Consider the following 23,294-nt stretch of genomic DNA (forward strand, 5'->3'; position numbering starts at 1 on the left):
CCCTCCTCTTCACCCAATAGCCCTGGGCTGGCAGTGGAAGGTGTCTCTTTCCTCCCTCCCTCCCTCCCTCTCTCTCTCTCTCTCTCTCTCTCTCTCCCTCCCTCCCTCTCCCTCTCCCTCTCCCTCTCCTTCTCCCCCCCACCCCCCTCCTTCTCTCCCTCTCTCCCTCTCCATGCCCAGCCATCTACATAAGCATTTGGAGGAGCCCTTCTTCCTCATTTGGGTGTTTCCCTGAGCAGCCAACTTGAGCCCTCCATTACATACAATGATAATAACATGTTTTGTTCTCTTGATTTCAGATGAGACGCCAATTATTGCAGTGATGGTGGCCCTGTCCTCTCTGCTAGTGATCGTGTTTATTATCATAGTTTTGTACATGTTAAGGTGAGCGTGCTAATGCTTCTGCATTCTCTTGGACTCTGTTTCAATACCCCAGGGTCTCAATAAGCCCACACAGTCCAGAAGACAGTAGGATAAAGACAGTGAATGGGATAGAGGGGAATGACTCATGGTAGCACTCCTAAGATTAAAATTCTGCTTAGAAATGTTTTAAAGTTTTACATAGTCTTCCTTAACACCTAGCCCCTCTCCTTTGCTTCCATCTGTCCCAAGTCCAGTCCCTCAACTCCAGTTCACCCTAAAATCCAGGACCGTGGTTTAGAGGTTGAGGGAAGAAGTCACAGTCTGTTGTTACTAATAGGCATTTTAAGATCTTCAGATCTAGCCCTATTGAAACAACCCCTGAAAGCACCCCAGTGAAGATTATGTGTTCAGTAAAGGTCTACTTTATTTCTAGTTGGGGCTTTGTCCCCAAACCCTTCTAGGGCCCCTGACTCAGGCATGCTGAACTGAACCATGTGAGCTACAGAGTTTCTCTTTCTGACTTTCTTCCAGGGTCTTGTAGGTATTACTCTTCAAACAGGTACCAAAGCCAGGAAGGGAAACCCAAGGGAGGGAAAAAGAAGGTGCATTTGTTCTCCTCCTGCTGAAGTCTCCACCCTGACTAATTGGGTTTAACTCTACCCTTATTTTTGGCTTAAGCTACTCTGGGCTCCCTCTCTTCTTCTGCAGGGATAAAGAGAGGGAAACCTTGTACACCCCTACAGTTTGTTGTGTGTCTCCACCTTTCTGCAGGAGACTTGTGGCCAGACCTGTGCCAACCCAGTCTGAAGCTCTGGGCTTCTCCCTGGTTACACCAGGGAAGTACCAGGATTTTTGTTTGATACTCTTATCTCCCCCCACTGTATTCTACCCACGCATCCTACTTCCACCTGGTGTGGCTATGATCTGCAGCTAATCCTGGAACTGGAGCTGCACAGAGGAGCCATTCAAGCCAGAACATACTGTGGGGTTCTCTGGGTTGGATTCTAGTGTGCTGAGGGTGAGCAAGAGCACAATGAGGTGCTCAGTCACCACTGGAGCTGCTTCCGTGTGTGCAGAACCTGTCTCTAAAAGAGCCTGTTTTTTGGTAAAGGATATTTTAAAAGGCTGAATCAGTAAGTGGAGCTACAAAGCCAATGATTGGTCTCTCCTGACTCTGTGCTTAGTGTTTCACTATGAACATTTTCTCATTAGGTTTAAGAAATACAAGCAAGCTGGGAGCCACTCCAATTCGTTCCGCTTATCCAATGGCCGCACTGAGGATGTGGGTAAGACACCCCTAAATTACATGGGGAACCTTCACAGAGAAGAAAAATCAAGAAAATAGGAGTTTCCCCATCCTGAAAGGAAAGGAAAAAAGAGACTTGAAAGCAGCCCTAGTTTTTGGATGCCTGACCAATGAGATAGAACCCCTAATTTAGTCTCCAGAGAAGGGCTGTGTCCCCAGGGCACCTGACCAACCTTCCCCCTTATGCACTGCAGAACCCCAGAGCGTACCACTTCTGGCCAGGTCCCCAAGCACCAACAGGAAGTATCCACCCCTGCCTGTGGACAAGCTGGAAGAGGAGATTAACCGGAGAATGGCTGATGACAATAAGCTCTTCAGAGAGGAATTCAACGTGAGTTCTTTGCTGAGGCTGGTGTGTCAGCAGGGAGGAAGGCAGACCTAAGGTCAAACCTTTTGAATCATGGGGTAGAAAACAGGTTTCTAATGGGTTAAGAGGTGAGAAATTTTTTACCAGGTTCATCTGACTCCTTTCCTATGTGACCATGGGTAGGAAATGCAAAAAGATTTGCCATACCTCCCTCTTCTACCCATCTATCCATTCATTCATCATTGCATCTGTTACTTTTGTTTAATAAATACTTATCAAGCATCTGATATGTGCAAGGTGCCAGGGATTTGCTGGGGAGCAAAAGCAGATCTAGTCCCTACACTCAGGGAACTTGCTGTGTAAGTTCAAACAGCAATATAGGACATGAAGAACTGGTGCAGAGGCATAGGAACCTATATTAAGAGGTGGCCTTTTAGAGTCTAGAGCCAGGGGTCACAGGGTATCTTAAGTAGACATTAGGAATAGGTCATTGTGGAAAATGAGGACCATGGCAGACTGCAGAGCGCAGGCCTCATCTTCGGTAGTATTTACATTTGCATGTTTTATAACTCTCTCAAGGAAGCAGAACATGTTTGTGAATCTACCAGTTGATTATTCCAGTCCACCAGTTCAGAACTTCCTTTAAAAATGATATTTTAATTGAGACCTAATCATAGGCAAGGGCATTGGGGAAAGGGGGATGGGGAACATTCCAGGCACTGGGAATATCAGGAACAATCTGTCAGTAGTGAGGGTGGGTGAGGGAAGGGCACATTCAAAAAATAATGAAGGACTGTGAGTGGCTGAAGGGCAGAGACTTAAGGGAGTAGTAAGAGATGAAAATGTAGAAGACTGGGCCAGACTGTAGATCTTGTAGAACGTCATGAGAGAAGTGGGAAGCCACAGACCAACCAGATTTGTAATTTGGAAAAAATGACTCAGACTACTGGTTAGAGAATAGCCCATGGGGAGACCAGGATAGAAGCAGGAAATACAGTTAGGGGCTGCAGCAGTTAAGACCAGAGTCGCTGATAGATTGATGTAAAGTGGTAATGATTAGGGAAAGGGGAATGGATTTAAGGACACAGGAACAGTTCCAGAGTTGGCTAATTCATCAACTTGGGCATTGTTAAACTCTGTCTCCTTCATATCTTTCCACTCAGCCATGTGTCAGTCCTGTCTCTTAGGCTGGCTTTCCTCATGTTGCCAAAATGACTGCCCAGGGAATTCCCTGGCGGTCCAGTGGTTAGGACTTCGTGCTTTCACTGCTGAGGACCCGGGTTCAATCCCTGGTTGGGGTACTAAGATCCCATAAGCCATGCAGCGTGACCCCCCCCAAAAAAATAATGGCTGTCCCAGTTCTAGGCACCACATGGGGGTAAACAAGGTCCAGTGGGAAGAGAATGACTGTTTCTTCCTGTATGTCTCCTTTTATTCGTGAGGAAAACTTTCCCAAAAGCTTCTGGAGACTTCCCTGGTCACATATTCCTTCTTAAACTAGTCATAAGCAAGGGAGAAATAGCCTTACTGCAACTGGCTGAGACCAATCCAGATTATTCCAGTGTCATGTAGAGGATAGGCGGTTAACCCACAGAATGGGAGCTCTAGTAGCAAGGAGGAATGTTTATTGGGTGGGTGGGTTACCACTCATATCTGCTCCGCCTCTGAAGGGCTTGGGGGAGTGGAGAGTGATGTGGTCAGATTTGTACTCTGAGAAAATCACTAGCTACAATGTGGAGAATAGATGGGAGGGAAGCAAGAGGTGAAGCAGAAGACCATTTACCAGGCAAGAGTTAAGGTAATAACTTGGACTCTTTTTTCTGGCTGTTAGAAAAACACCATTTAATGCTCATTATTGATTATGAACATTCACCTCATCCCACAGGATAGCACCTCAGCCTCAACACTATAGCTAGGTCTCCAGTAGGCACTCTGCTGTTTTTTAAATATGATGCAGGCTACTTCTGGGTGATGGGTGGTGATGGGTATGTGACCTGGTGGCTGTACTTTTTTCTGTGAAATGAGTTCTTTGTTTAGAGGTGATTCCCTGAGATCCCATGATAAGGCATTCCAGTGAATACCTGGATAGGGGTGGTGTTCCTAAGAGGCATGGTAGGCAAATTCAGATAGGTATTGTGACAATCAATTGCCGTGGTATCATGGCCACTATGTTCATGGGCTCATTGGGCCAGCACTGGGGTGGTGAGGGAAAGGGCCGACCAACATCTCCTGGGTTCTTGCAGTGAGTGCCATTCAGTGAGCATACACATGGAGCATAAATATTTTCTGTCTTTTTTGTCCCAGTTATCTACTACCCAGGGATCAGCTTAGATCCTAACATCCAGTGAAGTGGATGGTGTGATACCTTGCTTGAAGTTCTGTTCACCAGACGGATTTCTCTTTTATACTCATTCAGAGCCATACCTTAAGTAGATTATCCCATAGCAATCTGCTTCCAGAATAAGCTAGCATGTCTCACAGAGCCATTTGTACACTAGGCTGGACTTTTTTCTCCTTTAGTCAACTGTTAATATCATCAGGAATTTAGAGGAATCTATTGAAGGAGTGGGTGTGTGGCACGCGTTCTGTACACATCAGTTTCAGCTGAATTCTGGACATGTCCCAATTTATAGCTTATTGAATCACATAATACTTAGTTTATGACGGGCAGTTGACGTCATATGGATATCTAGTGTCCCATGGTCAGGCTTACAGTCTCTACCAGACCCCAGTGCTAAGCTAGGAACATAATCTTGCTGACAGGATCATGGTCTTGTCCCCAAATCCTAAGGTTTTTCATCATGATTCTCCTGCTCAGCCTGAACCACAGACACTTAGGGCCCCGTAGAATCTACCAGAGCTAATTTCTCTATGGCCTGGATCAGCTAGAGAGCCTTCTCTTTTCAGATCACTCAATAAATGAGTCAGAATAGGACACCAGCATTTGGTATACGCATGCTGTCTCCAAAATCCATAATGACCCAGCAAGCATCACTCCTCTTTGAAGTGGGCGGTGGGGAGGGCGTGGGGGCAAGGAGTGGCAACTTACCCTTTACGTTGGAGGGGATATCCTGACGTGCTGCTGGCTTTTGACTTTCAGAAAACTTGGCCAAGGTGGCAGGCCACTATATAGTTGTGAGGGTGATGTCCTGTGAAACAGTGAAACAAAATCCCAATGAACCAGTTCACAGCAGAGAGAGGTCAAGATGATTTATCCCTGAAGCTGCTCCTGCCATGAGAAAGGGAAACTGCTTCATGTAGTCCTTGTGCATCATAAAGGAAAAAATAAGCGTACTTGCCTCATTAATAGCAAAATTCCAGGTACCATGGGTTATATTAATCTGTAGGAAATATAACATCTGGAAAAGCAACTGCAAATCTGCAGCTCCACATGGTTCATGTATGACATTATACTGACATTCTTAAAAACTGTCAGCTTATCTGTTTGGTAACCTGCATGGAGAGTAATAGGAAGCATCAGAATAGCTAATATTAGTAGTTATTGAGCACTTGCTTCATGCCATCACTAAACTCACACATCTAAATGGATTATCTCATCATTATCCCACAACTTTTAAGTCTCCTGTAGCACTTAGGAGCTCTGTGACTCATCTAGGGACCTAGCCTTTTGGTAAAGGGAGATGACTGCTCCAGCAGCTTGCATTTGTTCTAGCTACTGGAATGGTATCTATCCAAAGGGTTAGGGGACCAATGTGGTTATTCCTACTCGTTGCTGTAGAATTCCATTCCAGCCATACATTGGGAAAATAGGTAGCTCCTAACATGAGACCACTTCAAGCCAAAAATCCTTCCATCTCCTGGGCTACAAAGGCTCCATTCAAACTAGCATGAAATTATAGCATTCTGGGTTCCCAGGAATTAGTTATCTGAAGGCCAGAACCCAGTAGACCCCAAAAGATGTATTTGCCTTTACCCAGTGGTTACCGTGGTAAATGCCTGCAGATTCTTAAGGGAAAATGAGGAGAAAGGTTCATGGTATAGGAGTGGTGATGTGCTGTGGCAGTGTTCTTTCTTACATGTGCCCATCATTGAAGGGTTCTAGGTCTGTGAACTGACTCAGGCCTGAGAGTTGGATGAGAAGGAGCCCTTCTCTAGCATGAGAGTCTAGTCAGGCCCCCTCAACTGACCTGAGCTGGCTGCCTCCCATTTCCATTATTGGGAGCTTCACAACAAATTATCCACCTCAGAGAAGTCTGAGCCCTGGTGAACTGTGGCCTCTGAGGCTTTTTTCTTCCCACTAAGATCAAGAATCCCTTTTTGAAGTCAGTTCCTTCTTCTAAAAGATGCGGGTGCTTTCCTCACCCATGTACACCCTCTAGTGAGGCATGCATCAAGGACATGATGAAGGTGTCAGTGAGAAGGTTGAGGCTGTTGGATCCCCTGTAACACTGATTTCCTCTACTTTGTGCCAAGGGCTTTCTGGCTTTTCTTTGTTACCTAGCTGAACCCAGCATTCCGTCCAGGTTCCTACTGGCCACCCCACCATTAGAACCGTGGCCAGTTTCCTGAGCGGTTACGCTAACTGCAGAAGTTCAGATAACCGTACTATAACTAGAAATCTAGCCGTATTCAAAAATTAGAATTAGACCCCTCCTTGGTCTAACATCCTCAAAATGTATATCAACAGCTATTCCTATGGTTTTTGGTGATCCAACTCAGTGAATTCCTGCAGTTTCTTCTGGGTGTTAGTTCTTTGCTTTTCTACCTTCTTTATGTATTTTACCCTCCAGATCGTGTTATGCTTGCATCCTGATTATCCATGAGCAATGAGAGCTGGGTTGTGAGGCAGTTTTCATCATGAAAGCAGGATGCAGTAGAGAGCACAATAGAGATTTTTAGAAGTTGGCTTTCCCCAACTCCTCTGTTTCCTTTCTGCATCATTTCAATTATCTCACTTTAAAGCCGTGTCTTTCACATGACCAGCCAAGGAAAGATGTGAATTCCATTGGCATTAACATTTAACAACCAGCAAAATTCTGAAACTTTAACTTTTGGTTCAGCAAAATACATATAGCACAGTCATAGAAGGGCCCTGAATTTTGTGCTGTCTTTGGAGATAAGTATTTGATTTTGGAGCTGGGCTTTTTCTTGTTTTACTATCTAAAATTGTCAGAAATAATCCTATTCCTTGGTTTCAGCATTTCTCATGTCCTTTTAATTGGCACTCCCCCTCCCCCAACTCCTTTACCATCAGCTAGAGCATGTCCCAGGTGATTGCAAGCCAATATGAAGTAACTGTTTTACAGTTGTGAGGTATGAGTGGCTTGCGCTTTCCCATAATGCAAGTTGGTTGACAGTTCCTTTGCCTTCATCTGAACTCGGTAATCAGGTTCACATCACCCGTATTTTCCCCATCAGTATCTCATCTACAACCCCACTCTCTGTTACTAACTGCTAAGTGAGTTAAGGTCTTTTACTTAAAAACAAGAGAAGTCAACTCAAGCAAAGAAGTGGGGAAGCTGGCAGAATCAAAAGATGAGATAGACTACCAGCCTTTGGACAGAGCAGGTCCTATTCTGGTGGGTCTGGGCCCTCTAGGGAAGCCTCTGCTTCTTCCTGGGTTTCAAAATTCTGGAAAAGAGAACTAGTTGGTAGCAAATGTAGGTCAGGTGTGACTGTGCTTGCATCGGTCAGCCCTGGCAGGAAAGAGGAGAGTTAACACATAGGACAAATACACTAATTTGTGTCCACTATCATAGAATAATATTCTTGTAATCATGGGGTGAGGAAGGCCTTTCTAAGCAAAACACAAGATTCAGAAGCTAGAATAGAATAGATTGAAAGATAATAAATATATTAAGATGTTAAGCATCTCTGAAAAATAACACCATAAGGAAGTGGCCAACTGGGAGAAACTATTTGCCACAGGTAGACAGAGAATTTTCCATAATATATAGAGCTTCTCCAAACCTGTGAGAAAAAAGTAAACATTGCAGGAGAAAAATTGGCAGTTCAGAGGTGAAAAACAAATGGTCTATAATCATAGGAAAAGAAACTCAACTATATTTAGTAATCCGGATATCCAGATTAAAACTAACCATTATTTTGGGCCTGTTAGATTTTAAAATTTTATAAGATTGATATCAAGTATGGGCAGGGGTATGGGGATAAAGAAACTCTTACACACAGGTAGGGGAAATTTAAATTGATACAGCATTGGAAGGATGATTTGGCAGTATCAACCAAATTTTAAATGCTTATGCTCTCTGACCTAACTTATGGGACTCTATCAGAAAACAAAATATATATTTGTACAAGGATGTTCATTGTAGCATTACTTATAATAGCAAAGAAAATAAAGTGGAAAATATTTATCTATCAAATAGCAGAATGGCTAAATAATTTCTTGCATCTATTATGAAATTCTGTACTGTCATTAAAATAAATGTGTTGACATAGAAAAATATGGGAAAAAACATATTCCAGGGGACTTTACATGGTATAATCCCCTTTTTTAAAAAAAATCTATGTATGTCTGCATTTGAGTGTGTTAATGCCTTTTTTTTTTTTTTTTTTTTAAGTCTGGAGGAATACTGTGAACTGAGCAGTGGTTGCCTACAAGGACGGGTAGAAGACAGGAGAGACATGATAGGGAACTTCCACTTTCTACTGAATTATTTGACTTTCTTTTACAACAAGCATATTTTTAAATAACATTTTTAAAAGCAGACATTAAAAACTTAAAAGGGGCTTCCCTGGTGGTCCAGTGGTTAACACTCCATGCTCTTCCACTGCAGGGGGTGCAGGTTTGATCCCTGTTTGGGGAGCTGAGATCTGCGTGCCTCGCAGTGCAGCCAAAAAGAAGAAGAGAAAAAAACTTTTAAAAGTTTTTTTAATATAGTAAACAAAGCTATTCAAGCTTATTAGCTTTAGCGTAGTATATCCATTATGCTTTAATGTATAGATGGCATATAGAATAGAGTTGGTGTCCCCAGCTTGAACTGTGCCAAGAGTCTTGTGGTCAGGTCTCTGTGAAAAGGAATATCATTAAATGGGAAGTTGTTTTGGAGGAAAAACTGGACTGTGGGGGTGAACAGCTGAAGAAACAATAAGCATAGGAAATGACAGCTGTTTTCGGATATCTGACAGACTAAATGGGGAGTGTGTAACATTTCTATGAAACCCCACTGGTTGAAAGTTGTGGGTAATGGAACTTTTGTCCTAAAGTTATAAGCTGGAACATTTTACTGACCAGCATTTGTCTCAGAAGGAAGCACTGAATTTGTTTAAAAGAAACACTTTGAAAAGCCACTTATTGAGGTCCCTAAAACATGTTTAAGGTTTAATAAATAAATAAATAGACTTTAGTTAGCTTCTGAGATGAAGGGGATAGGAGACAGCTAGGGAAAGAACTAGAGGCTGTGAGGCGGTCATAATCTGTGAATTGTGAAATGTGAAACCCCTTAACCCACGCAGGACCCTGCATCTTTAGTAGAGACAGCTTAATTCTTGGATTTCCAGGTAAAGAAGCATTTATGTGTAATTTGGTGACAGAACTGTGTGGCATCTGAGTGAATCAGAGGCAGAATAGTCTCTGCATTGATGAGTTGTCTCCAAATAAATATATCAGAGCCAAAGGCCTATGGGAATTATCAGTACCTATGTCAAGGGCTTTAGAATTCAACAGTTCAGGGAATTGGGAGTTCAGGATTTCCAAGGGGCAGAGAAGGTACCAGCTGACCTCCTGGGTTTTACACTAGTCAGTACAAGGGGAAAACAAATTGTGTATCTGGGTTTTAAGTCCTTCTAAACAGAACTGTTCCAAGATCAGGGGAACTGCCTTGGAAAGTAGTAGGCTCCCCATCACAGCAGAGTGTTCAGGCACTGGTGACTGTGACCAAAGTATTTGGAAGGGGATTCAAACTTTAAAGTGAATGAGATTCAGTACTATACTGGAGACGTTAACACAGTAAGGCAAGAAAAGAAACGAAAGGTATTACGGATTGGAAAGGAAGAGACAAAAATCAGTTTTTTTCACAGAGGAGATTATTGTCCCAGAGAAATCCAAAGACTCATCAAATAAATTATTAGAATTAATGTTATTTTAACAGGGTTGATAAATACAAAAACAGCATAAAAATGAATGCATTTTCTGTTTATAAGCCACAATCAGAAAATCTAATAATTTTTAAAAGATGCCATTTACAATAGCATCCAAAATGTGAAGTACCTAGGAATAAATTTAGTAAAATATTTACAAACTCTTTGGAGAAAATTATAAAAATGGTTGAAAACATTAAAGAAAAAAACCTAAATTAGTGAAAGAAATAGGATCAATGGATTAGAAGGCTCAGTATTGTAAAGTTGTCAATTCTCCCCAAACTGATATATAGATTCAATGCAATTCCAATAAAAATCCCAACAGGTTTTTTGTGGAACTTGACAAGCTGATTCTAAAATTAATATGGAGGAGAAAAGATTCAAGAATAGCCAAGACATTCCTGAAGAAGAAGAACAAGGTGAGGAGACCCGCCTTACCAGTATAAAGAGTCATTATAAAGTTTAGTAATTAAGACAGTTTTGTATTGGCACTGGAATAGATTGACCAGCGGAATAAAATAGAGAACCCAGAAGCAGATTCATATGTAAAGGGAAACCTATTTGTGACAAATGCTGTTGTAGTTTTGCTGGGGTAGAAGATGGTCTTTACAATAAATAGAGCTCAGACAATTGGGTAACCCCATGGGAATAAATGAAATTGAATTCCTGTCTCATACCAAAAATCAGTCCCAGTTGATGTAAACACTGAAATTTAAAGGAAAAAATGTAGAGACAATAATGTAGGAAAATATACTATGATTTCACATAAGAAGGTGTTCTTAAGACTTAAAATGTTTATAAAGGGAAAGATTGATCAACTTGACTACATTAAAATGCAAAACTTCTGTTCATAAATAAATACTATAAAGAAAATGAAGGGGCAGGCCAAAAACTTGGTAAAAAATACTTGTAACACTTATAACTGATAAAGAATGAGCTTCCAGAACACATAAAGAACTTCTACAAAGTAGTAAGAAGATAAATAATCCAGTAGAAAGATGGGGAAACACTCAACTAGGTTCTTCACAGAAGAGGAAACCCTGTTGACCAGTAAACTATGAAATGATGGTGAACCTCATTAATAATCAGAGAAATATAAATTAAACCTACATTTGATACATTTAAAGTCTGACCGTAGCAAATGTTGACAAGGATACGGAATAACTGGAATACTTTACATTGCTGGTGGGAGTGTAAATTGGTACAGCTACTATGAAAAACAATTTGGCCTCATCTGGTAAGGTTAAAGATAGTCATACCTGAAACTCTTGCAAATGTGCATGAGGAAACACATACAGTTAGTGCTCAAAGCGGGACGGTTAACTGTAAACAACCCAAATATTCACCAGTAGTAGAATGGATAAATAAATGTTGGTATGGTCTAAAAATGGAGGACTACAAAGTAGTTAAAATGAATGAACTTTGGCTACATGGAACAACCTGAGTGGAATCTTCAGAACATAATGTTGGGCAACAAAAGCAAGTCACCATTTATCATTGCATTTTTATCAAAAAATAGACTGAACAATAAAAATATATTTTTTTAAGGATACAGAATATGTGGATACAAATAAGGGGATAATAAATACAAAATTCCAAGTTTACTTGTGAGAGGAGAAGGAAAAGGACATGATGAGGAAGGGCCCAAAGAGAACTTACAGGTTAAACTTATAAGAACTTACTTTTTAAAAAAATAATTGTAAAAATTGAAAAAAAAATTTTTTTAGCTGACACTTTTTAAAAAATGACAGTCTTGCTTCCAGTAAAGGCCTAAGCAAGGGATGAAGTGGTCTTTGATGCCACCTACTGTTTGTGGAGAATTTAACATCTTAGAGCCTTCTGGTTCAGCTGCTTCTGCCCAGCTCTCAAGGCTGGGTTTTTCAGAGTAGAAGCTAAAAGTAGGATTCCCCTTGTTTTCATCCTTGACCTAAGCTCTTTAATCTGATATTTTGCATCTAGTACAGTGTTCTCTAAAGCAAATCTTTTATTTTCTCTTGTCAAACAGTGACTCCTGTTTCTTCCTAACTTTCCTTTTAGGAGCCTCAGCCTACCTGGAGACCTAATTTTTCTTCATCATGACGGGGGGAGCTAGGGGTGCTGACAGGACTTTGAGATGTGGTCATTGTCATTACTGACCCTAAGGACTATTTTCAAGAATCTTGTTATCACTACATCTGTTCTACATCATTTTAGACAAGGGATGTAGAGGAAAAGTAATGCCTCAGGATTAGTCTTGAGGGCTTTTAAAAACTTGTATCTCATCCTGCCCTGCATCAAGGTGGAAATCTAGCCTATCTGGGTGAAGAGAAGGCAAACTGTGGGTGAACTGGGAAATTCCAATCTTCCGGTCCAGGAAACTCCTTTTTCCCCTTTATGTATTGACAGCAGTGGGTCTAAAGAAATTGGCTTTCTTAGTAAAATAACAGGCAGAACCTCCAGGGTTTTAACTCTGAAAAGAAAATCTCTTGAATAAGTGAAGGTAGATGGACTATGAGACCTTGACTCCGGTTATCTTGGGGTATTTCACTTTAATTTCTCCTACCACTATCTTGCTGGTTCCTAGGAAGTATATTTGCTCCTTCTTAAAACTCTTGTTTCTTTCTGGCGAAATTGGTTCCTTTTAGGCTGGCATTTCCTTTACTTAATCTTTTTTATTATTTTTATCCAAGCTAGAAACCTGAGAGTCATCCTTCATTCCTGTCTCTTTCTCTCCCCAACTTTTGTCCATTCCATCTCTAAATCTAGTCATTCTGACTTCATAATATATCTCAAAGGCATCTATTTCCTTGTACCATCATCTTTCCACATTCTGTACTTGCCTTCCTCCCAGCCCATTTTCCATGTAGCAGCCAGAGTGATTCTTTAACAGGTAAAGTGGATTGCAGTTTATAAAAACCTTGAATGGTTTCCTCGTGCACTTAAAGTAAAATTCAAACTTCCTATTCAAGGACCTATGTAGAAATATGTGATCAACCTTGTCAAAAAACTCATCTCCTCCCACTTCCTCTTGCCATCTCCACCAGCAACATTTTATACATAACACCCTCACTGACACTTTATTTCCTCACACAAACCAAGCCTTCTCCTGCCTCTGGGTCATCATACATGCTGTTCTTTGCCTGGAATACTCTTTTCCATACTCATCCTTCCTCATAGAGACCTACCCTTAATCTATATTGGGGTATTCCTTGGGCTTTCTGATACTTTCTCTAATAACCTGTTCTCTCATTGCATTTATCATGGTATGTAATTTTATATTTACTTGTTTTATTTATTTAATATCTGTCTTTCACCCACAAGTTTGCATTGTTCATGAGAGCAAGAACTGTGTATATGATTTGATTCACCACTGTTTGCTCTGTACCTAACTTGGTACCTAATAGGTACACATTATATGTTTGTTGAAGGAATGAATGAAAAGTAATACATGAACCATAATTTACTTAACTGTTCTCCTACTGCTGAATACTAAGGTTGTTTTCAGTTTGGGGTCATTCTAAATAATGATGAAGTAAATAATTTGAACATAGAGATTTTTATTTATTTAGGCTAGAATCCAGATTTCCTAGGTCAAAGGGTATGAATATTTTTAAAGCTTTAAGACATATTTCCAAATCACTTATCAGGAAGGTTGTCTAGGTTGTAATTTTAAACTATTTCTCTTTTTGCTTTCTTAGTTTTGAATATATAGAACACAGAAGAAAACAATTCAAATAATAAAGTTTAGCTTCCTACTCCTATAAAACGAATTTATTGAATGCTTATTCTATGCCAAACATGAGATTATCTTATTTACTCCTTATGTAGCAGGTATTATTTTCCCAATTTTATGGGAAACTTTGGCCGATTTGCTCAAGTTCATACAATCCAGACTATCTCATGTCAAACCATTTATACTTACCCACATACCTCCCAGTGCTAGCTGATTTACATTTGCTCCAAAACTGCTGCAGATTCAGTGTTACCTCATCCAAGTCCTCTGCTTCCTAACTGCTGCATCCATGTGAATGCCCTCTCACCCACTCACCTGTCCTTGCTTCCTTACCACATGATGCTAGAGGCTGGGCTGCCATACCCCCTTGTCAGGCTCCTAACTCAACTGACCATCCAGACCCCTCCTGTGTGGTTTACTCTGAGATACATCTCCAGCTTTGCATGGTGGTCAGCATGGGGATAAATGGCCCATCCTTTCAGTTGTGTCCCCAGTCCCATATACTGGGGTGGTCCATTTTGACCCAGCATTGTAACATGCTCCTAACCACATAGTAATCATATAAAGAGCATGCTGTGCTTACAGTAACAGGAAAGGCATTCTGCCCTCTGGGCATTCAAACTCTAAGGAGCTTAGAAGCTATTTAGAAGAGAGGTGCACTCTCTGTATTAGGTGCAAGTATTCACCTGGGCACATCTTTTCCCCCCTAAGAAAAGGTAGAACTTGCTGCCAGGTCAGAGTATGGTGCAGCAGTTTACATGTTTGGTGTTTATCCCTTTTAATAACTTCTGTAATTTCTCTTAACCTTTCAGGCTCTCCCTGCTTGTCCTATCCAGGCCACCTGTGAAGCTGCCTCCAAGGAGGAGAACAAGGAAAAAAATCGATATGTAAACATCTTGCCTTGTGAGTGTTTGTAGGGTTTCTTGGGATGTAACCTGAAACTGCATCTGTAGCCAGATTTTCTGAGGATGGAAGGAATCTTGTAATTGATCATAGGAAGGCTGGTAATAAGAATAGAGTCAAGCCTTTGGACTGAAAGAGCCTTTATGGCTCCCCAGGCAACCCCAGGTGCTCATAAAGTCAGTAGGGGTGCTTGACCAGGTTTTTTAAGGCAGGCCTAAAGTTTCTGGGAAGTTAAGGGGAGCAGTTTCACTAAGACCAGACAGCAAGTGCATGGTTGTTGTGGGGGTTTTTTGTTGCTCATTGCAAAGAAATTCCAATTCAGAGTTCTCTTCGTAACTCCTTCCCAGAGTTAGCCATTGCTAATCAGTTTATCTATAACCTAACAGACATTTTTCTAGGTTAGTGGTCTCCAGAATGGAATATGCATAATCTAGTGGGATGTGAGAGCAAAATGTTTGAACTTTGCTTTTTTTTTTTTTTGCGGTATGCGGCCCTCTCAGTGTTGTGGCCTCTCCCGTTGCGGAGCACAGGCTCCGGACGCGCAGGCCCAGCGGCCATGGCTCACGGGCGCAGCCGCTCCGCAGCATGTGGGATCTTCCAGGACCGGGGCACGATCCCGTGTCCCTTGCATCGGCAGGTGGACTCTCAACCACTGCGCCACCAGGGAAGCCCTGCTTTATCTTTTATAATCGCTTTTTTTAAAAACTCATCCTTTAAATAATTCCTGGTGCAGTTTTGGGTGCATAATATATTAAAGACCACTGTACTAGGCATTTACAGATACTTATGTCTTATTTGTGTATAAATGCATGTATATATATTATATATTTTTAGTATAACTGGTATGCTGTATACATTGCTCTTTTTTCTTTTTTTTCCCAATATATATTGGAAAATAAGTCAGATGGAGAAAGATAAATACCATATGATTTCACTCATGTGGAATCTAAAAAAACAAAACAAAACAACAAAACAAACACAAACTCATAGATACAGAGAACAGATTGTTGGTTACCAGAGGGGAAGGGGGTTGGAGGTGGGTGAAATGGATTGGTGGGGGGGTCCTACTGTATGGTGGTGGATGGTAGCTAGACTTGTGGTGGTGATCACTATAGTTATTACAGATGTTGAACTATAATGCTATATACCTGAAATGACTATAATATAGAGAAATGTATTGGTGTATTGGTATATATATATACCGATATATGTACTGGTAATTGTCAAGAAACAGAAGTGTTCACTTTCCTTTTTATCAACTGCTTACTATTCCATATTATGGATATATCTTAATTTATTTAACTTAGTCCCCTAATGATGGTTGAGATGTGTCTGAATTTTTGCTGTTATAAATAGTGCTGCAGTGACAACTTTATACTTGTGTGTCTCTCTACACATAGTCATAGATGTCACAACTGGCCTGGTTGCATTGGGACCAGTGAAAAATAAAATTTAATTTAATTGAAAAAAAAATTTTTTTTTCTAGATGACCATTCTAGAGTCCATCTGACACCAGTTGAAGGAGTTCCAGATTCTGATTACATCAATGCTTCATTCATCAATGTAAGGAACTTGAGCTTTTCTCATTATTTCCTTGATTCCTTCTCAGCTGCATGTTAGAAGGAATATTTGTCATTTCAGTTTTTCCCGGAGGAGTCTGATTTTTTTAAAAGACTGAAAAAATTTTTTTAAAGATCAGACAGTTTAAAATGTATTCTTACGTTTACCTGTCATCATTCCCAAAATTTTCCCATGCAGAAATCTGAACCTAAATGTATACTTTTCTGTAAGAGTCAGTGAATCCTTTATTGAGCTTATTCAGATAACTAAGAACAAAAGCACACCTTGTCCTCCAAACAGGACTAGAATATCTGACTCCGGGTAAGTCTGGTTAGTCATGTCTACTATGAATTGAGAGAAGAGCTGAAACTGAAAGGTTTTTAGGGGTGATTTAGAGAATGTTTATAGAGATGGTGTGCGAGACTTGAGTATGTTTTATAGGCTGACGGGAGGGAACCAGTAAAGAGAGAGTTTGAAAGGAAGAGAGAGAGCAAGCAAGGAGCTAGAGAGAGCAAGCCTGACTACTGAAGCATGAAGAGAATACTGATGGAATTTGTACACCCATGATCATAGCAGCATTAATCACAATAGCCAAAAGGTGGTAGCAACCCAGGTTCCATCAGTGGAAGAATGAATAGGTAAAATGTGGCATATACATGCAATGGAATATTATTTAGCCTTAAAAGGGGAAGAAATTCTGACACATGCTATAACATGGATGAATTTCGAAGACATTATGGTAAGTGAAATAAGCCAGTCACAAAACAATAAATATTGTATAATTCCACTTATATGAGGTACCTAGAGTAGTCAAATTTATTAAAACAGAAGGTAGAACGGTGGTTGCCAGGGGCTAGAGGGAGGGAGGAGAAGGGAATTATCATTTAATGGGTACAGAGTTTTAGCTGAGGAAGATGCAGAAGTTTTAGAGATGGATGGTGGTGATGGTTGCCCAACAATGTGAATAAACTTAATGCCACAGACCTGTACACTTAAAAATGGCTGAAATGATCAGTTTTATGTTACGTATATTTTACCACAATTTTTTTTTTTTTTTTGGCTGCATCGGATCTTAGTTGCGGCATGTGGGAAACTTCGTTATGGTGCGAGGGCTTCTCTCTAGTTGTGGCGCACAGGCTTCTCTCTAGTTGTGGCACACAGACTTCTCTCTAGTTGTGGCGCGCAGGCTCCAGAGCACATGGGCTCTATAGTTTGCAGCACGCAGGCTGTCTAGTTGAGGTGTGCGGGCTTAGTTGGCCCACAGCATGTGGGATCTTAGTTCCCCAACCAGGGATCAAACCCACGTCCCCTGCATTGGAAGGCGGATTCTTAACCACTGGACTGCCAGGGAAGTCCCTTACCACAATTTTTTTTAAAAGAATACTCATGGAGAGATTAGCGTTGAACATAAGAAAGGATGTTTTTTCCTCTGAGACTGATGGTAAAGGAATATAGAATAGATAGAGGTGGTTTGTAGGTGTGAATAAATCAAGCTGAGGGAACTCGTCTGTTTTTTCTAAGAAGTAAAGTCAAGGTTATCTGCTGAAAAGGGAGGATGGGACTGTGACATGAGAGTACTGAAGTCAGTAAGAAAGAATACTGAAAAGGGCATGAAAAAAGCATGTTTAGCTGCACCAAGGAACTACCTAAGATGGAAATCTTTGATATATAGGGGCCTCAGTTGTGTGATTTTCTCCAGTTGTACCCTAGGATTGGTGATATGCAGAAAACATGTGGTACTCAGACAAAAGGGCTAGGGAAGTCAGTTGTTGCTTCAAGTAGTCAGCCGAGGGCTTCAGGTTCAGTAGAGAAAGGAAGGGATCAAGGACTAGGTCTCAAGAAATTGAAAGAGCAGTCTTGGGATAGGAAAAGGAGAAAGATGGAAGAACAAGGGGCCGTGGCTAAAAAATAGGCTATCAGATGGACTTCAGAAATGGAGTAGTGCAGGCACCCTCACGAGTATGGATTTGCTGAAATTCCTGTATATGTTTCTTAGTGATGGTCATATGTTTATAGTTAGAAGGAAAGGAACCCTGGTAGAAATGATTGATGTAGTAGATAAGGAAAATGGAAAAAGGTTAGTAACCAGCTAAGAGTCCCAGGATTTAGATCAAAGATTATGATGAAGTGGTTGGGAGGAACAGGTTGAGTTTAACATTATATGGAAGAGTATAGCAATATCAGAATGTTTCCATCTGCAGGTAACAGAATACTCAGCTAGAAGTGGTCTACACAGGAACATTTACTTCTCATTTAATCCGAAGGCAGGTGTATAGCAGTTCTGGGGTGGGCTGAGTCTGTGACTCAGTGACATCCTTAAGAAACCAGGTGTTTCCATCTTTCTACTCATATCTTCAGCCTATTGGCATTGTCTCTTGCTCACAAGACGGCTACAGCAGTTCCAAACGTTTCTTATAAACACAACATAGAGGAGGAGGAGGAGGTGGAGAATTTCTGCATATGCTTTTCTTTTTTTTTTTTTTTTTTTTTTGTGGTACGCGGGCCTCTCACTGCTGTGGCCTCTCTCGTTGCGGAGCACAGGCTCCGGATGCGCAGGCTCAGCGGCCATGGCTCACGGGCCCAGCCGCTCCGCGGCACGTGGGATCTTCCCGGACCGGGGCACGAACCCACGTCCCCTGCATCAGCAGGTGGACTCTCAACCACTGCGCCACCAGGGAAGCCCTATGCTTTTCTTTTTATTAGGGGCATGACCTTTCTCAGAAGCCTCTCTGGTACAGTGCCCTTCAGAGCCCACAGGCCAGGATTGGATCACATGCTTACACCCTCTCTCCAGTCACTGGCTAGGGTGCTGAGAATTATCATGATTTACCCTTCTGGGGCTGAGGAATGACCACCTTCCAAGCCAATGAAAGGTAAATGTCTGAACAAAAGCATGGTTTTGATGGCAAGAAAGAAAGGGAAGGAATAGCTTTTCAGTTAGTGACCAGCAGTGTCTGTCACCGTAACCAGTTTGGCTCCTTCCCACATTGAAGGTGAAGACAGACAAAAGTAAGTTGGATGTTAAGGCTGGTAAGCAAGTAAGATGGGTCTATTCATGGTCATGATAAGCAAGGCACTAGAAGGAAACAAGCCTTCTCCTTTGGCCATGCTTAGTTGGAGCTCACAATAGGGCATCCTATAAAGGCTTGATGGTTATTGGAGGTTATTAATAGGTAATATGAAAGTTTAGATGAAGAGGATTAAATTGGAGGTACTTATGAACTCAGTGAAAATAGAAAAGCAGGAAAAAGCTTATGGGTAACCATTAGTAAGAGTCAGGGATTAAAGAAGATTTAGGTTTATTAAATTCAGTCAAAATTTTTTGATCACCTGCTGTGTGGTAAGCACTGGGGGTACGCTCCAAGGTTACAGAGATAAGATATGGTCCCTAGTGTGATCTACCTACAGGTAGATCATAACCTTTAGTGTGCAACATGTGTGAAGGAGGTATTCCCAGAGTCTTTGGGACTTAGAGAAAGAAACATTCAGCCAACCTGATGAGCCAGTAGAGCTGAATATTGAAGGGTAGGTCTGAATTCAAGAGAAGAAAGATGGGCAGAAACTTCAAAGCAAAAAGAGAAGTATGAACAAAGTCAGAGACTGGAAACAGTAGTCTTAGTTATAAGATATAAGATGGGAAGTCATGGGAGATGAGGCTTGGGGGATTGGTAGGAACTCGATCTTAGAAGGCATTGAATGTCAAGTGTGTCTGTTGGGGTTCTTGGTTGAAGATGACAAGAGTCCACTTTCTGTCTATTCTTTTCAACAGGAAGGGGTTTATTATAAGATAGTGGGTGACTTACAGAATCTGTGGGAGAGTCACCAGGAACAGAGCAGCCGTAGATGTACCCAACTACCCCGTATGACTCTCGTAGTGAAACCCCTGCAGAGGTGCTACAGAAGAACTCAATGCTTCCGCTGCCATGCTTGCCCAAAGACCAGATCTTCCTAGCACAGTCACCATCTCACATTGCTCACTTCTATCCCAAGTCTTATGTGGGACTGCTAGGAAGAAACTGGGTTCTTAGGCAGAACTGAGCTGCAAGAGAGTCTAGTGAATTTAGCTTTTAGTTTTTCAGCCTCTATAGAAAGAAAGTCAAGCCAGAAGTGGGTGGGGCTGGGTGCTGATTGAGTCACCTTACAGTATCTACAAATTTTCAGTACAGCTTAGAGTTTTTGTTTTTGTTTTTTATTTATTTTTGGCTGCGTTGGGTCTTCGTTGCTGCGCGTGGACTTTTTCTAGTTGTGGCAAGCAGGGGCTACTCTTTGTTGTGATGCGTGGGCTTCTCATCGCGGTGGCTTCTCTTGTTGCGGAGCACGGGCTCTAGGTGCGCAGGCTTCAGCAGTTGTGGCACACAGGCTCAGCCGCTGTGGCTTGTGGGCTCTAGAGCACAGGCTCAGTAGTTGTGGCACACAGGTTTAGTTGCTCCGCAGCATGTGGGATCTTCCCAGACCAGGGCTTGAACCCGTGTCCCCTGCATTGGAAGGCAGATTCTTAACCACTGCGCCACCAGGGAAGTCCCCAGCTAAGAGTTTTGATTTCTAGGCAATGGGATAACATTGAAAGGTGTTAAAGACAAGGAGCGATATAGCCACATTTGTATATTGATCACTCGGGTTACCGTGTGCAACATGGATTTAGGAAGGGCCGATTGAGGGCTGTTACAGTAGCATGCTACAAATGGTGAGGGTAGAAGGGTTGGAGAAGATGCATCAAAGTAAAAACCACTTTGGAGGTAGAATTTAGCAGGATATGGTGATTGACTAATACATGAGAGAGTATAGGGTGATACTCTGTAGAGTGTATTTAGGGTGGAGTTTCCTTCTTTCTCCATTTCTGGGCTGGAGGAAACACCCGAACATGTGGAAACCCAGTGCTGGGCAGCCAGGGCCATATCCACAGCCCTCTAACGTCGGGTACCCTGGAGGTTGCAATCCTGCTCATCTACCACCTGCCAACCCGACCTTTCCTCCAGACCCCTTTCCCACTCCCCCAGGAGCACCCCAGGGGAATCCAGCTTTTCCCCCTGGTGGGCCTTGTCATCTATGCCACAGCTAGGGTATCCAGGATGCCAACCCTCAGGTCCCTACCCCGCTCCATACCCACCACCTGACCCTGGCGTTGGCTCCTGGCATGGTAGGACCAGGAATGGTAATGGACAAGAAGATGCAGAAGAAAATGAAGAACGCTCATAAAAAGAAGCAGAAACACCATAAGCATGGCAAGCATTCCTCCTCTTCCAGCAGTGACTCTGACTGAATACAGGGCCTGGACCCTTTCCTCCAGTCTCTCCAGTTCTTCTCTCCCATCAAGCTTTAGATGCCATCTTGTACTGGGGAAAATTAGCCCTTGTGTCCCTCCCCACCTCACGTCCGCAATCTGAGCCTCACTCTGCTATTCAGCCCTAACTCGCGAGGGAAAATGGGAGAAGGATTGCCATGGGCTAGCAAAGGCCATCTTCGCAGTGCTTTGATAGAACTTTTAGCTGATGAGTTTTGCAAGAGATCTAGTTTTTGAAGATGGTGAGATTTGAGCTAAATGCTGAAGACATGTGATTTTTTTATACACATTGTGTAAATGTGTAAAATGTGATTTTTTACATTCTTTTGTAATACTTATGCTTGGGGAGATGCTGTGCAAATTTAATTATGGGGGAAAAAACAACCTATACCTTTCTTGTTTTTAAAAAAAAAAAAAAAGTATAGGGTAATCCATGTGGATATATCCAGCATAGTTGGGCATCATTAATCTGAGCTCAGGGGAGAGATTCCAAAGCCATGGCCTTTGAAGTCATTAGAGAAAGAGTGGGCCCTGGAGCCCACAAACCTCAGCCAAGGCACACTGGGCAAGAGGTGCTCATTAGTGAGACAGAAGGAGACCAGGAGAGAAGAGCACCTCAGAGGGCAAAGAGTAAAGCATGGAGAAGTGTTAGGTGGTCAACGGGGTTGAGTGCAGATGAGAGATCCAGTGGGAAAGAAGGAGCAGATGTCCTTAGGGCTTGGAGTATAGGGGCAGGAAATAACCTTTGCTGAAACAAATTGTGGCCATTTGTTGTGAGCTGCCAGTTACACTTACGAAACCCTTTTTTCCTCCCAACATGATTGAGGTACAGTTTATATAACAGAAATTAAACATTTAAAATGTAGAATTCAGTGATTTTTAGTAAGTTTACCAAGTTATGCTGTCATCACTATAATTGTTTTAGAACTTTGTTAGTGGCTTTATTGATGCAATTTACATACCATAATTTTCACCCACTTAAAATTTACAATTCAGTGGTTTTCAGTATATTCACAGATACGTGCAACTATGACCAATTTTAGAACATTTTCATCACCTCAGAAGAGAAACGCTGTACCTTTTAGCTATTGCCTCTTAGTTTTAGAACTTTTTGCTCACCCCAGAAAGAAGCTTCTTGTCCATATACAGTTACTCCCCATTCCCACCCCCTGACAATCATTTACCAAGCCCTTTTTGCACACAGAACCAAGATCACACATGTATCTTGAAGAGAGGTGGTGTCAGGCACCACAGAGTGGTGGCAGTAGGCACGGGGGATGGGTTCTGTGGTTTGGAGAATACAAAGGTCTGAAAGTGAACCTGACATTGGTAACAGGAGAAGATGAAATAGACAGTACAGATGCCAACTGGGCTTCCCTCCTGGAGTCTTAGGAGGACCAGCTTCCTCTCTCACCTTGAGGTGTCTAAGGGTATAGAGGGGCTTTGGAAGTGTTTTGTTTTTGTTTTTAAACTGGTAGGAATGTAGGTGCCACCTAGAGCCAACTTGGCATTTGACTTTCAGAATCCAAAGATGTCTCAGGAACCAGGGAGCCACATTTCATCTTTCCCTTGAACATAACACAAGGAATCAGTAGTTTTGCCTCATTCTAGTTATTCCTGATTGGTTGAGCAATGTCAGCATATCACTATGTAGGCATGTTTTCATGGGGGATATATAACACACTACTGGTAAAGATGGAGCGGGAAGCACTTTGGGGCTGGGCCTTCCAACAGTGCTTTTAAGCTATTCATGACCCACATGCTCCAGTGAGAACTTGGCCGCAGCTTCTCCTGAAGCAAG

General features: G+C 41.9%; 1 protein-coding gene and 1 pseudogene across 6 annotated transcripts in view; both read left to right on the top strand.

Moving 5' to 3' along the window:
• The window catches only part of PTPRA (protein tyrosine phosphatase receptor type A), a 185,280-nt gene that overhangs the window by 135,714 nt on the left and 26,272 nt on the right, over positions 1-23,294 (top strand). For 5 of the 6 annotated variants that reach the window (XM_060122319.1, XM_060122322.1, XM_060122321.1 and 2 more), the window contains 5 exons: positions 300-384; positions 1,576-1,649; positions 1,864-2,000; positions 14,562-14,652; positions 16,139-16,215. In XM_060122319.1, coding sequence (XP_059978302.1) covers positions 300-384; positions 1,576-1,649; positions 1,864-2,000; positions 14,562-14,652; positions 16,139-16,215 — 464 coding nt within the window. Of the gene's footprint in view, positions 1-299; positions 385-1,575; positions 1,650-1,863; positions 2,001-10,362; positions 10,457-14,561; positions 14,653-16,138; positions 16,216-23,294 lie in introns of those variants that run through there. The other variant, XM_060122324.1, reaches the window with a different exon arrangement.
• LOC132506136 (proline-rich protein 13-like) lies at positions 21,074-21,496 on the top strand (annotated as a pseudogene).

The sequence above is a fragment of the Lagenorhynchus albirostris genome, chromosome 15, assembly GCF_949774975.1.
Source record: "Lagenorhynchus albirostris chromosome 15, mLagAlb1.1, whole genome shotgun sequence".
Taxonomy (NCBI): Eukaryota; Metazoa; Chordata; class Mammalia; order Artiodactyla; family Delphinidae; genus Lagenorhynchus; species Lagenorhynchus albirostris.